Source organism: Nymphaea colorata, chromosome 14 (genome assembly GCF_008831285.2).
Source record: "Nymphaea colorata isolate Beijing-Zhang1983 chromosome 14, ASM883128v2, whole genome shotgun sequence".
NCBI lineage: Eukaryota > Viridiplantae > Streptophyta > Magnoliopsida > Nymphaeales > Nymphaeaceae > Nymphaea > Nymphaea colorata.
In genome coordinates, this window is record NC_045151.1 from 1,477,112 (window position 1) to 1,490,421 (window position 13,310).

The 13,310-nt window shown below is 36.5% G+C and overlaps 1 protein-coding gene across 4 annotated transcripts; it reads right to left on the reverse strand.

The window, feature by feature from the left end:
• Positions 1–2,423: 2,423 nt before the first annotated feature.
• Positions 2,424–10,608, reverse strand: LOC116267524 (protein TWIN LOV 1). 4 transcript variants are annotated; one of them, XM_031649291.2, is made up of 8 exons: positions 10,083–10,606; positions 8,990–9,912; positions 8,648–8,861; positions 8,479–8,543; positions 7,958–8,037; positions 7,796–7,851; positions 7,603–7,666; positions 2,424–2,705 (listed from the first exon to the last, which is right to left on the reverse strand). In XM_031649291.2, exons 2-8 carry the CDS (start codon positions 9,678–9,680, stop codon positions 2,556–2,558), a joined length of 1,320 nt encoding a protein of 439 aa, XP_031505151.1. In that variant the 5' UTR covers positions 9,681–9,912; positions 10,083–10,606; the 3' UTR covers positions 2,424–2,555. The 4 variants fall into 4 exon arrangements, 3 of the variants coding, with proteins under 3 accessions (XP_031505151.1, XP_031505149.1, XP_031505152.1); XM_031649289.2 differs by having other exon boundaries at positions 10,003–10,606; XM_031649292.2 differs by having other exon boundaries at positions 8,732–8,861; positions 8,990–10,608.
• Positions 10,609–13,310: the final 2,702 nt, after the last annotated feature.

The window sequence follows — 13,310 nt, forward strand, 5'->3', positions numbered from 1 at the left end:
CCTTTGTTAGAATGTATATGTTTTACCAACTTGACCTGTACAATAACAGGAGTAGAAGAAGAGGGATGATGAAACAGGTCACGGTCCCAGACTCCCAAGTACCTTAGTTTAGGGTAACATATTGCAAAGAACGTCTTATGAGTTAACGACTTTTAATAGCCTCCGCTCGGACTGAACATGGGTTTGAGCTATGGGCAACTTTCTCTTTTCAGAAACCAAAACTCGTTGCCATTAGTCCTTTAGAGGCGCTTGATGGATTGGAGTTTTGATTTTGGAATCAGAATTCCAGAACCAAAATTCCACCTCAAATTGGAATTGGAATGAGAATGGTAATTTCCTTTTCCCTTTGCATTTGATAATAAGGAATTTTGATTCGAGAATTGAAAATGATTTGCTTGATGAAAGGGGAAATAAAATTCTATAATTCATGAATCAAATCCTTCATGCCTTGTGCTCTAAGGAGAGATTATGGAATCATAATTCCAACCCCTAACGTAGGATCAAAATTCCAGAATGAGGATAAGAACTTAATTCTAGAATTCCACAATTCGGACTGCATCAAACACCCCATTTTAGGGGATACGTGAGTTGATGAGGCCCAATATCACCATTTTCCATTTTCCTGTTCAACAAAATGTTGGTCGGTTTCAATATTTTTTTTTTTGTCATTATGGTAGATGGATTCGAATAATGTTTTTATAGCACTCTGATTATCGCTTGATAAGACTTTGGAGTTTTTTTTTTAGATATTTAGACAGCATAATTTCTCCAACAAAGTGCAATTTCTTAATACTAACTTCTTTTCATTAAGGTCGTATTTGTTGGCCTCGGATTTGAGATTCGAAATTGACCCAAGTTCTTTTTATGTGGAACTCATAGTGTAACCAAACACTGGATTTTACCACTGTGGAAAACATGATTTAAGATCCACAGTTTATGAGCAAAACATTAGGTTTGAGGTCAGATTGGAAGGGGGTGGTCTGACTTTAAATCCTATCTGAAATTACCAAGGATCTCCAATCACCTATAATCTCAAATCACTTCGGATCTCAAATCCGAGGCTGTCAAATGCCCCTAAGATCATTTGTCCAATCTTCTCAGAAATAGGTTGTGACTTCCTTTTTATGAATAAAAAGGCCATCTCCAGTAGTTTCTTTCGCTTTTATATGGCTAACTTTTTTTTTTTTATATATGCTTATACGTAAATTGTGATATTTGATACGTAGGAAAACAATATCATGTGTAGTAAATGTGAGCTATCTCCTTTACCTCGACGTCTCGTTGGATCATCATATACATACTCATCTTGTGGGTTAAAGTTGTGATGCATACACATGGGTTATTCGAGACAATAAAAAATAAAGTTTATGTATCTTTGACTGATCACTTTTTGTAAAGAAGTTATGAGGTTGTGAGTGATCTTTTTAAAACAAATGTTAAATTGAAATTAAGAAAACAAGGAGCCGTTCAACAATTTCGACGGTATATTTGATCCTTCACAACATTTGTCGTTTTCATTCTTGCAGTTTATGATCCTTGTGTTTGGATTATCATGTAACTCGCTAGAACACGTTGACCATTTATGTTTCATGAAACACTGGCATAGATTCATGAAATGTTCAGGTCACAACAATAACAGTACGTTACTGTTTCATATTCCGTCTTAAAACACTGGGATAGATTCATAAAATCCTTTGCAAAAGTGTTGCATGAATCTTCTCTGATCTTTAAGGCATATATATCAACCAATTTTATAACAATCCTACTACCAAACAACCCCTTAGGGGTAATGAAAACAACACATTGTTATTGTCCCATGAATCTATCCAAAAAATTGAAGTACGTAAAACATTTGTTCCAGTGTTATAAATCTATCTTATTTTTTGAGGCAGATTCATAACACAACAACAATCCGTTACTACTGCCAAACAGCCCCTTAAAATACTTTTTCCTTATTTTCAGAAAAGGTGTTGGATTCGAGAAGATGCATAACGAGAAGGCATAACAGAAAAGACCATATCAAGCCATTATTTATATGGAAGCATAGTGGTTGGGTCAACACCTGGATCTACCAATTTCGCTTGCGTATCTCTGAGTTCCCGTAATTAACCCTTCAAGGGACGCAAACTGATTGCTTGGTGCGCATCAGAACCCAGCATGTCCTTCTGACTAGGGAGACTTTGATCAGCTTCTTTAATTAGTTCCTGCAAAACCTGGTGAAGCTCGACTCATTTAGATTAACTGACTCCCGCAAAATCGGATGACTCATTGAGCCATTCTACTGAATAATTAAGAAAAGCTTCCTACATATACAGGACACTCACCTTACCATGCAACGGCTATATATATATATATATATATATATATATATATCTGCGTCCTTGATTACTGACTCAAATCACATGGATGTGGAAGAAGGGAGATAATTAAGTTTATTCCGATTTTATAAGATGATAATGTTACAACAATTACAAGAGATTATCAAGAAACAGATCACTGGCCCCTGATAACTGCCAAGACAAACAGGCACCAATTTGGATTAATACAGAGCAGGTCTATGATGACTTTGACGGGCCAGCATCAAATAAGGTCCTGACTGCAACCTTCACTGCACCAATGGCGCCTAATTGTCTCATTTCTGGGGTCAATCCATCATCCTCATTTAATGAACTCTCGTCCAACTGAGCCTCAACGTAGAATGCTATCTGCATGAAACAGTCGAAGTAAAGATTACCTGATGGTGCCAAGGGCAGATTAGGGGCACGAAAGAGATACAACCGATATATGCAAGTACCGCCGTGAAACATCAGTTTCTCCATAAAATAAAATTTTACAAAATACTTCTAACAAAGAGGACAAAAAGCCAGATGCCAGTCGCAGGGTAGAGACGCTATAGCTAGTGTTTCGTCTTCATCAGATCTAACACAGATGGGAATTAACAAAGAGAAGCTTCTTACATGGAAGAAACTTTTAGAAGCCCGCTTTGAAGATTCATTATTCTTTATCATATTACATTAAAATTCAAAAGCAGTGGCCTAAAACTGTTACAAAGTCTTCTGACCCGTTGTGCTCTTCATTTTGGCATCCAAAGAGGGTTACTAGCCATGAAATAAGGTAGCAAAGGATCACCTGTATATGACCACCAATATATCTCAAAACTTTTAACATGACTGTTTGTTACCAAATCCCATGCTTGAAATGCTATAATCTAATCCCTTTAAGAAAAGAACATAACCTTGTGTTGGACCCTTGTTGGAGAACGAAATATAATTCCAATAGCAACAGCAAATGATCTGGCTCAAAAATGACTAGACAGAAATTTGACAAATCCCAGAGGCAAACAATGTACATTCATTAGTCCTTTCCAAGACTTTTCAGAAAAGAACTATTCCTAAGCCACCTCCAAACTTGCAATATTACAAAATGACCCATTTCAAAGTTTATTGTATCTCGTCATCAAAAAATAATGGTTCAGAAAGGAGGAAAAGAGGATCAACATTTTGCTGACGGCATGTCAAGGACTCAAGGGTTCATCAATGAAAAGAGGCTACTAAAGCTACTTCCTCGACGACTCTTTCTCTCTCTCACACACACACACAGAGACCTGTATATGTTATATTTCTAGTGATAATGGCATCGTGGAATTCACAGTTTTCTCAGAATCCCATGGTTTCTTAACTTCATTCACACTAAAGAGCTAATTGCTAGCATCTTGAATGTCTTCAAGCATCACACAAGCATGTGTGGACAGACAGAGAGACAATTTCCCTCATTCCAGCTCTGAAGGCACACAACCACCTATCTTAAGTTGTTATGCAGAGATCACTATTTTCTGCTTTCTTTCAACATCAGCCATTTTTAAGAGAATTTTTTGAAAGCTGGCAATGCCTGTATTCAATGTTCAGAACTAAAATTTATCATTTTTCATAAGCTATCTTCTGATTAATTTATTCAAGTTCTCGTACATTAAGCTAGGGTATGAAAGCTTGCACCTACTTCCAGATAAAAGCAAGAAAGAATCCATCCATCCTGCTGTAGACTATAATGGAAACTGCTTTCCCATTTATTTCAGAACCCTTTTCATACGCTTACATCCAACAACCCTGAAAGGGCTGTCACATATCCTATTAGTAAGAAATAACATCATGGCCATCGCCTAGAGCCTCATTTACCTATTAACACTGACACTCTCCTGTTCTACATTCCTACTGTCTGTACCTATTTCCTCCTTGACTTAAGAAGGCTCTCTAATCTCCAAAGAGACCAGAACCAGTATCTCGCTAAAAATAATCCCAGTTTTACCATTTTATCCAACAAAATTACTGTAATGAGATGTTAAACCTGTGATCTTAAACCATAACCAGCATTTTGTCTTGAAAAAGTTTCAGGTTTATGAATTTTCTCTAATTGTTACAGAAATTAATGTAAGGAGATTTTGACCTGTGGTCTTAGTTTGATCTGAAGAGTCCATCGATGAGATTAACCTTTGGTTATTATCAATGTATGTGGATAGTTATGACACTTGACATTTTTCCATGACATTGTTTTGCATTATCATAGTAATTTCCAACAAGCACGGCAGCCATTTCACTGGATCTCCATTTACTATGGGTATCAAATTAACTCATGGTATCCTTCTGAAACAAATGATAGCTTTGGTGTGATACATACAACAGGCAACAGTGCCTTATCACATTATCCCAGATAAACTTGCCACACCACAGCTCTGTTTGCAGCTTGCACCTTTTCGTATTAGTCATAGATTTGGTCATATGAACTTTACAATATTAAGTCTCATGGTCCATATCCTTTGTAATCATCCAGTCTTACAAGCCAAGACAGAGAGGAATTGCAGAGACAGGAGGGGCTAGTGAAAGTGAAACAATATCATAAGAATTCAAGACCTGGAAATTAGAGGGACATGGGTCTTAAATTTTTGTTCACTTGTGATACAAAAGATGGTGGAGCAGATGAACATATGCCTGGTATGAATAGAAGCTGATAAAATTGAGATAAGCTAGTAGTTTGTCTTATGATAAAAATGGGAAATCCGTAATTAAAAGGATGTTTTGGACCTTCTGTGTTTCGAGAGTATCTTGCCCGTCTCAGCCTATACGCAATGATTACAAAAAACTAGATTCAGAGGGAATTTTTCAGGAAAAAAAAACTTGATTTTTAAAATGTTATATTTTTAGGTTCTCTTTTGGACATTTTAAATTTTGAACAATGTTTTTGTATAACTCAAACTTTCATATTCTAAATTATTTTTATTTTTAAAATTCCTACATCCCTGGGCCTGAGAAAAAAAGCTTCCCAACTAATATCCAAGAAAAAACATGCCTACAGAAACTAGAGAACAATTTCCCTGACAATGCATAAAAAATTAGTTAGCAAACCTGGAAGGTCTCAGCGACAAGTTGAAGATTCAATCATCCACATAGTTTATTGAGGTTAATTGATAGTTGTATTGCGTATTTCTCCTTTTTATTTATTTTTTCCCCTTCTCCTATTTGCTATAAGCAGGACTCTGAAAGAAGCCTTAACATTCAAACACCTAAAAGCCAAACACTACAAAATCAAAAACCAAAACAAGATTGGCGATGTGAATTGATATCTATGTTGCCTAACTTCAACATGCACCAGAAACTAGGCCACGGTATGAATGAAACTTCTCCTCGGATGTCAGCTACCTAGCTTTGGGTAAGCTCCTTTAAAATAAACTCGTTTTGGACATGCTAATCTGCCTCAGGAAACACTCTCTAGCTGCCAACTACATAATTTTTGCGCACAAACCAAAAGTTATTTGGCATCCCTAGTTGCAATCAGAATGTTTTCTCGTCTAAAGTTTTCAAGGGTGGGAGAAATGAACCTGTTTATTTTTAAATCATTACTGAAAGTCTTGACATCCTACAAGAAGCAAGCAAAATTAGCATTTGCAAAAGGTATAAGTATAAACATGGTCTGCCTGCCAACAATCTAGTTTCCACCAACTAGGGTAACACACATGCCTGGGAAATATTTTATTTTCATCACTTCTTTGATAAAAAGTCATAAGTCCCTGAATACATTGAGCCAAAACTTTCACATCAAATTGAATAATTTGCTGAACACCATGCAGCAGCCTTAAGTTCAAATGCTATCATATCCTAAGCTATTTACTCAAACATACATAACAATTCTGTTATTTTGTCATTCTAATCCAGAAATATACAATTCAGTTATCTTGTCATTCTAATCCAGTTATTCTATCATTCTTCATTTGGTGTTTTTCCAGTAACTCTGAATTCCACATACCTACAGAGAAGATTGTCAAGCTTTCTCAAATTTGCAAATGTTTAACCACCAGCATTGCAGATGCATTTTCCCTTCTTTAATTTCATTCATACCAATAATGGATTTTTGTTAACCTTGACCTCTATAAGTACAAGTGGTCGCTCCTGAGAGTGGATGCACCCAACACAACACAATGCAGTGAAGGCAGTAACTGAGACATCTGTCACCTGCTAGTACCTGCACGTGCTTCATTCAACCTGCTTTTAACGATCCTTGACCTAGGTCAGTTCCTACTGGATCCATGCAACTATAATACAAATAGACGTTCAACCCATACAATTGAATTTGTGGATACTGCAAGCTGTGGCATTCAACACAAAGATAACCTATGGTAAGTACATCACTTTGAAGCCTTTTGGAAGCCTCAAAATGTGAAGCCCACAAATTGGTGAATCCCCACTGAGTGTTACAAGGTCAAATTGCCTGTCACTATGTCAACTTGAAACAAGACTAATATAGATATTGGACCTAAATGAGATTCATGGGCACAGTGGATCCAGTAGGTTAAGATTCAAGACTATACGGGTAAATTCATCCATGTTATGTTTATGATTTAAAATCTTCATGTTGTCCCTACTTTCCTGTTTTTGTACTGACAACTTACATTGTTTAGCATATGCTTGGAGCAATTTTCTTTTTTCTTCTTCATATTGTCCCTACTTACCTGTTTGTGTACTGACAACTTAGTATTTTTTTTTAATCTCCCTATTTTAAATGGTATTATATGTATTGTTACAATATAAGTAACATTACAACTTATTTTGAGTCCAGTTGACATCTCTATTCACATACACTTCCATGTATAAATGACACATGGACATCAATTATATCATACCTTTAGGATAAAATTATTATGAAGACACACATCATGCATACAAGTTCTGACGATGAGCAATAAAACTGGCTGCAGTAACCCTTGACTTACAAAAACCTAAGAGGTACTAATTATCAACTCAATAAACATCTATCACATTTAGGGTACGGGGACATTATGAAAGACATAAACATGGATTTTTCTTTCCTGAAATGATTATTCCTCACCTAAACTGAGAGTGATCTCATCGACATCTTGATGATGAAAAGCAACCAAATATTTCTTTCGACCATGAGGATGACCAACTAGTAGAAAATCCGTCTAAGTTTATGGTACTCTAATCAAATAGTACCTAATTAACTTCAAATACAAACCAAGACAAACAAATGCAGCAGACAAACAAAAGCATATAACTTGCAATATTATAAAAACATGAAGATGGGAAGCTATGCTACCTTTCCTGAAGCATTCCGAGCAGGTGATACATGCAGACAGTTCCAAAATGAGCTGCCATCTTTCCTGAACAAAAGTATCAGAAAAGTTTATTTTTTGTACACAAGACTATCCATAAATTTTGAGTTTTAAACAGTCTCAGTCTCAGCTTTTCTGCGTAAGCACTGCATAAGAGGGGCATTTTTTTACAAGCACCTGTAATTCAAAATACGAACATGAAATGTCTTCCAACTCTGCATATTTTCTTGAATCTGCAAACACGGATGCCCTCTATGATTAATAAAATCGTAAAAAGATTTCTGTCTTAAATATTAGAATTTACAACAAGAAACAAAAAGTAAGGTTTTAGTCATTCACCTGAGCAACAGTGTCTGGATCTGTGTCAGGTCCATGTAAAAATCTGCAGTTGCGTCCCAACACGTCATGCCTAGAGTAGCCTAAAAACAGAAAAATAATAGATAAATTTACAAAAATTCTCACCATAAATTAGTCAAAGAGCATAGCGGATTCAAATTTCCATCTGCATCCATCCTACAATGAGATGAGGTCTTTACACACTAAATCGAATGGTGATTTCTGCATGTTTTAAATCAGCAAGCAGAAGTGATTCACTACTATAAAGTCTAAAAGCTGGAGGCTTGAGGTATCATAAAATGTCGAGTATATAAAGAATGATTTCTACAATCATTTGACACAAATATTTGACTTAAAAAGCTGCACAGAGCCTACAGAATCCTGCTCAACTAATTGCCCTATTGCCAGGCTGTGTGGAACACAAACAACCATAACAATCCTGAAGAACTAGTGGCACTGGCACTTGAGCCTTGCAGCAAGCACCAACATGAGGTATGGTCATAATGAAGCACAACAGCGCAAACCTGTCAAATTTAGGAACCCATCACTTGCATAGACGATGGGCATATCAGGCAAATATGGATCAGTTCTGCAAGAAGAACGACAAAAAGCTCTATAAGAAAAATTCAATATCGAGAACCCTAGAACCAACTCTATGATTAAATGATCAATTAAGAACTTGCAACAACTCACAGTACAAAGCTTTGTTTGATTCTACCAAGAGATATGTTCAAGGATGAAGTGATCCGAGTTAGTCTAGGATGGACTGAAGAGCACCTTCTGCCACAGACAGATTTCCCCATCAGCTTGCTGTAGTGAGCCAATGTAGAAAGTATGCTGTCAATTGCAGCTGTAGCCTTCTTTTTCTCAAGATTGATATCTTCACAGGCATCCTCACACTGCAGTTCTGTACTAATTACAAGTTTATACACCCACAAAAGATAGCGAATAAACAAAGAAACAGGTTATCTAGTTGTGCTAACGAAAACTTTTTTGTAGCTTATTTTTCCAAAACTAGGACATTCAATCGCTAACCTCTGCTATCAGGTTCAGGAGAAGCGTCAGGTAACAAAGATTTGTTTAACCCCCTAACTGAATCTTTGAGGATCTCTCTTCGACAAGAACCGAAACATATCTCCAGCTTTGGACAATCTGCCTTGACATCAAGGTTTCCTACGTCAGGAGAGTGCCTACTCCATGTGCATGAATTTGGGGCTGTCGAGTCCAAGCCACTCACTGGTTCCAAATTTCGAAAGCCAGACTGTGATATACTAGCTTTTCTTGAGATAGGAACCTGAACTGCAACGAAGTGAATAACCCTTCCATCATCTTCTGAAAAAACAGGGCTTAAATGGAAAACAATCCAAATGGGTGTTCCATCCTTTCTGTAGTTCAACAGCTTAATCTGAATGCCTCTCTCCTCTCTAATTGCTTCTCGAATTTCGAGAACTGATCGCCTATCTGTATCCGGTCCCTGGAAGATGCGCCCATTCTTTCCGATAACTTCTTCTCTAGAATATCCTGACATTTTCAGGAAACCTCTGCTCGCGAAGATAATAGGGTGCCCAGAGAGGCATGGATCAGTGATGAGGAAGTTTTCCGGCATTTCATCCAAAACCTCAGTTATCCAGGTGGAGTAACGGCTTCCGAGTGACTGATCAATCTGTTGGTTATTGCTCAGTTGAGCTGCCATCTTTCGTTTTCTGATCAAAATTCTCAATTCCATAACAGGCACTCAAATCGATTGAGAATTCAGTTCCATATAATTTATTTTTGGTTACTCGAAAGGAGCCCAATAAGTAAATCAGAAAAAAGCTAAAAGCAAAGAACCAATCGACCATGAAGTGGTTGCTCCTCTATATAGGTCTCTCTTCTTTCTTCCTTTAACCAAATCTTGAGGCCTAACAGGCTAACATCAACCATCAACTGTATAACCAACAACAGTGATTTTCGTGTACCTGAAATTTCAATATCAAGAGAATCGGAACTGAGTAATCGAATCACTGAACCATAAGATGCATTAAAAGAAAACGAGGCCATGATAACACCTGATTATGGCTCCATCGTTGAAGTAAACAGAAAAAAAGAAAAAAAAAAGGTCCAGACAAATGAATTCGTAGAGGATAACCAGAAGCACCCAAGGAGCATCCAACAACCACCAAAAAAACACACCACCCACGATCATGAAACTTAAAAAGATCTGCCCCAAACGATTATCCACCAATCATTTCGATAGAAAAAGGATGCGACCACGTTCCTGATTTTAGTCCTCTTGAAGATGTTCGAATAAAACCACCACGCAAGCAAATGAAAGCGACACCGCGAAGATCAAAATGGACGAAGGAAGAAGGGAGAAGGAATCGTAGGAGAATAAGGGGAGGACAACATCTAACAAAAGAGGAAGGAAACGGCGGAGAGATACTGAGCGAGAGGAAGAGAGGGTGGGGATGCGTCCAACATAAGTTGAATCGAACGAAGGGAGGAGGAATGCGGCGAGCCGATTCAAGACGCCGTCAAGAGAACCGAGAGAGTGGTAGGTTCCAAGTGAGCACTTGTCGGTGTACGCGCTCATGATCCAGGAATGTACGTATTTCTACAACGTAGAGAGGGATAAAGAAAGAGGGACGGGGATCTTTGAATGCATCCTTATCCATACACGTCTGTCTCTTTCTTTAACTCCTCGTTAAAATAGCCGGAATTAGCATGAAGTGGCCGACTCCGATTGATTCATTGACGTCGACAGATGCAAAAGTACCATGGCCAATACATCATTCTACTGCTGTTAGGTAATTGACAGGGTTGTGATACCCATCAACGCACCAATTAAAAGATGAATGAACTTAACTGAACTATTTTTTAAGGTCGATCCAGTGGAGTGATAGAACTAACTAATTGATTCAATTTCTGATTTCTGCAACACCGCTGCAACGCATTTACTGACGGCAGACATGGTCCTGCATTGCCCAAGCGCTTCTGTTGTGAAAAGGTTGGCGTTACGGCATGTAAAGAATTCAAGATCAGAGGCTCACCCTCCACCAACTTACGTCACCTTCTGCAATAAAAATGGAAGACTGATCTAGAATAGGCTCGATTCTGCTGGTCTGGATCCAAACTCCCGGATCAAGTTAAAATGGACAATGGACCTACTAAGTGGTACTCCTTCAGCTCTTTTCAAGTAATTTGGGGATGATTATTCAAGGATTTTTCAATTTTGGATATTAGATTAATGGGGAGCAACGACGCACCTTAAGCGAAGGTAGGATGTCAACATATCTGACTCAGATCGAACATCCGACCGAATTATTTCAAAAAATCGGATATAGAAAATAATTTTAATATCTGAGTAAAAAATGAGATTGGATTCAAATTTAAAAAATGACATATGAAAGGATTCAGATTTTGGATTCAGCTATACATAAATATTTGTTTTGATTTGAATTTGGATTCAGATCAGCTTCAGTTTTAAACAATATCCTAATTCAACGCCCTTACATTTTTTGTAAATTGGTCAGATTTGGTTCAAAGTTTGGATTCGGATTGGATGTAAATGTAAAAATCCGGATGCAGATAAGAGTTGGATATGACTGTTCTTTGTATTTGAATCAAAAGTTGACTCCAGGCAATTGAATATCCAAAAAAAGTGGTCCTTGGTGCTTTTTTTATTGTGGTTTCTTATCTTCCTTCTCAAGATATTTTTTTGTAACGCATACTTTTCTATAACTGATAAATTGTATAACAAGTGGGCCTTTGATGGTCCACAAAAAGGTTTTCAGGAAGAGAAGTTCAGCTAAAACATGGAATTGGAATTTTAGCAAAATCGCACAATTTATATGCATCGCCACACTAAAAATTTTGGGATAAATTTTCACTCTACTGTTTGATTAATAAAATTATTATTTTTTAAGTTTGATAAAAAATAGAAAGTTCTAATTGTCAAAACACTCTCCATGTTACTTTGCCTTTTTCTCGAGGCGGCAACGTATAATTTGAAAGTTGGTTTCTCCTATTGTCCATATATATCTTGTATTGCATGTAAAACTAATTGGACCTTATAAATGCATTTTTCATGGTTCTTTTAGGAACAGGCTCATGGATCACACTTTCATGAAAAGTTGTAATTTTTTAGATTTTAAAACATATGGTTTTGAGTTCTTTTTATTTTTTTACCAAGACACTTATTCAATTGTAACCTTTTTTTTTTTTTTTGTTATTTGGGACACACGTTCTTCTACTTAGCCACTCAAATTTCCCGTATCCTATATACAAGAAAAAAATGGTACCGTTCTTGAAATTCTTGTTCTTCTTTACTAGATAAAAGTAAATGACAAAATATATATTACGCACACACTTACATGTGTACAACTAGATTAGGCTAATTTCCAGTTAGGTGGCCTACACGGAACTGGTTCTAGGGGTATGCCTTTGAGAATTTCACTTTCTTTTAGAGTATTTTTTATCATTTTTAACTCTTAACATGCAATATATATATATTGGGTGAGTGAGAGGTTAATAATCTATTGTCCATAAAAGAGACTTGAAGGTTCTCTCGTTTCTCTTGATTCTGCTTGCCTTCAGAATCTGGGGCTGCATTATCGCCAATGATGACAGAAGTGCACCCTTCAACTCAAATATTGCATTCCACTATTTAAGATGTAGTCGAGCGAGGAACATGCTTCTTCACATTTGCTGTATCCTTTGAGCCTGCAGGCAGTATCTTCCCAGGAGTACAACAATTATTTGGCCTTTGGCAATCATTGTGTTTATTTCTTATTTCAATAAATAAGATTTTGTGAGGAAAGAAAGAAGTAAGCACAATGGTCGGTAAAATTCAAAACCTAATGTAATGTTCACTCACACACACACTCTCTCTCTCTCTTTATATATATATATATATATATAACATGGATGATTAAAAAAAAACAAAGAGGAAAAGAACACATAATATTTTAGATTAGTGACCACCTTTTTCTCCTTATTGAACATAGAATATTTTAGTTATTCAACATCAGTTGGCAATTTTTTCTATTTGTTTTTGTCTTAGCACATAAGATGAGTAGCCAAAATCATTAGCATTTTAGAAAGAGATTACCTTTTGCAGGTTTCTATATAAGGGCTATAATTTTTTATTAAAACTGCCAAACAAGAAGTTTGAGCAAATGTTCTTTAATCTGAAAAATGTAAAAAATATTAATTGAAATTTCTTCAATATTAACCTCTATAAAAAATTTACATTCTTATTCATTTTAGACAAGATGTAGCTCTTTTTCAGAAAAAAATCATAAAATGTGGTTATTTTAAATTTATAGACAAGAGATATGTCCCAAAAAGAAAATTTCCTTAAGCAGCTGATGCTCTC